The 775-nt window shown below is 59.0% G+C and overlaps 1 protein-coding gene across 1 annotated transcript in view; it reads left to right on the top strand.

Annotated features, from left to right (window-relative positions):
* Positions 1 to 149: 149 nt before the first annotated feature.
* EMH_0069390 (uncharacterized protein) overlaps positions 150 to 775 on the top strand; it is a gene marked incomplete at both ends in the record, with an annotated part of 2,514 nt that continues 1,888 nt past the window's right edge. Inside the window, one exon of the mRNA XM_013498866.1 lies at positions 150 to 775. Coding sequence (XP_013354320.1) covers positions 150 to 775 — 626 coding nt within the window.

Here is a 775-nt window from a genome sequence, read left to right as displayed (position 1 = left end):
TGCAGCAGACACCACAAACGCTGCCTGCTGCTGCGCTGCTGAGCCCCATAGGGACCCCCTTGCTGCACGATGAAGCAGCAGCAGCAGCAGCAGCAGCAGCAGCAGCGGGGGTTGGTGCTTCTCAGCAGCAGCAGCAGCAACTGCAGCACATGCTGCAGCAGCAAACGCTGCAGCAGCAGCACGAAGAAGAATATCAGCACGTTGTCCAGAGGCTGCAAGAGCAGAAGTTAATATACGAGCAGCAGCAGCAGCAGCAGCAGCAGCAGCAGCAGCAATTGCTGCTGCTGCAGCAGGAACGAGAGCTTCAGCAGCGGCAAGAGCAGCAGCAGTTGCAGCAGCAGCTTTTGCTGCAGCAGATGCAGCAGCAGCAGCAGCAGCAATCATATCGCTCAGCAGCAGCACTGCGGTTAGCAGATGATTCAGAAGCAGCAGCAGCAACAGCAGCAGCAGCAGCAGCAGCTGCTGCTGCTGCTGCTGCAGAGCTTGAAGAGGGGGAGCGTGCTGCGCAGCAGGCGCAGCAAGATGCTGCAGTAGCACAGAGTGCAGCAGCAGCAGCAGCAGAAGCAGCAGCAGGAGTGGAGGCAGCTGTAGCAGCAACAGCAGCAGCAGAAGCAAGTCGAGCAGCAGCAGCAGCAGCAGCAGAAAGAGTTCCAGCATTAGCAGCACAAGGTAGTGTTGCTGCAGCAGCAGCAGCAGATGCAGAAGCTGCTGCTGCTGTTGCAGAGCAAGCAGAGGCTCTCGTGCATGCAGCCCTAGCAGACCTCCAAGCAGCAAC

Source organism: Eimeria mitis, genomic scaffold (assembly GCF_000499745.2).
Source record: "Eimeria mitis Houghton genomic scaffold, Emh_scaff3777, whole genome shotgun sequence".
Classification (NCBI taxonomy): domain Eukaryota; phylum Apicomplexa; class Conoidasida; order Eucoccidiorida; family Eimeriidae; genus Eimeria; species Eimeria mitis.
Note: the sequence above shows the minus strand (reverse complement) of the source record. Positions and strands in the feature narration are given on the sequence as shown.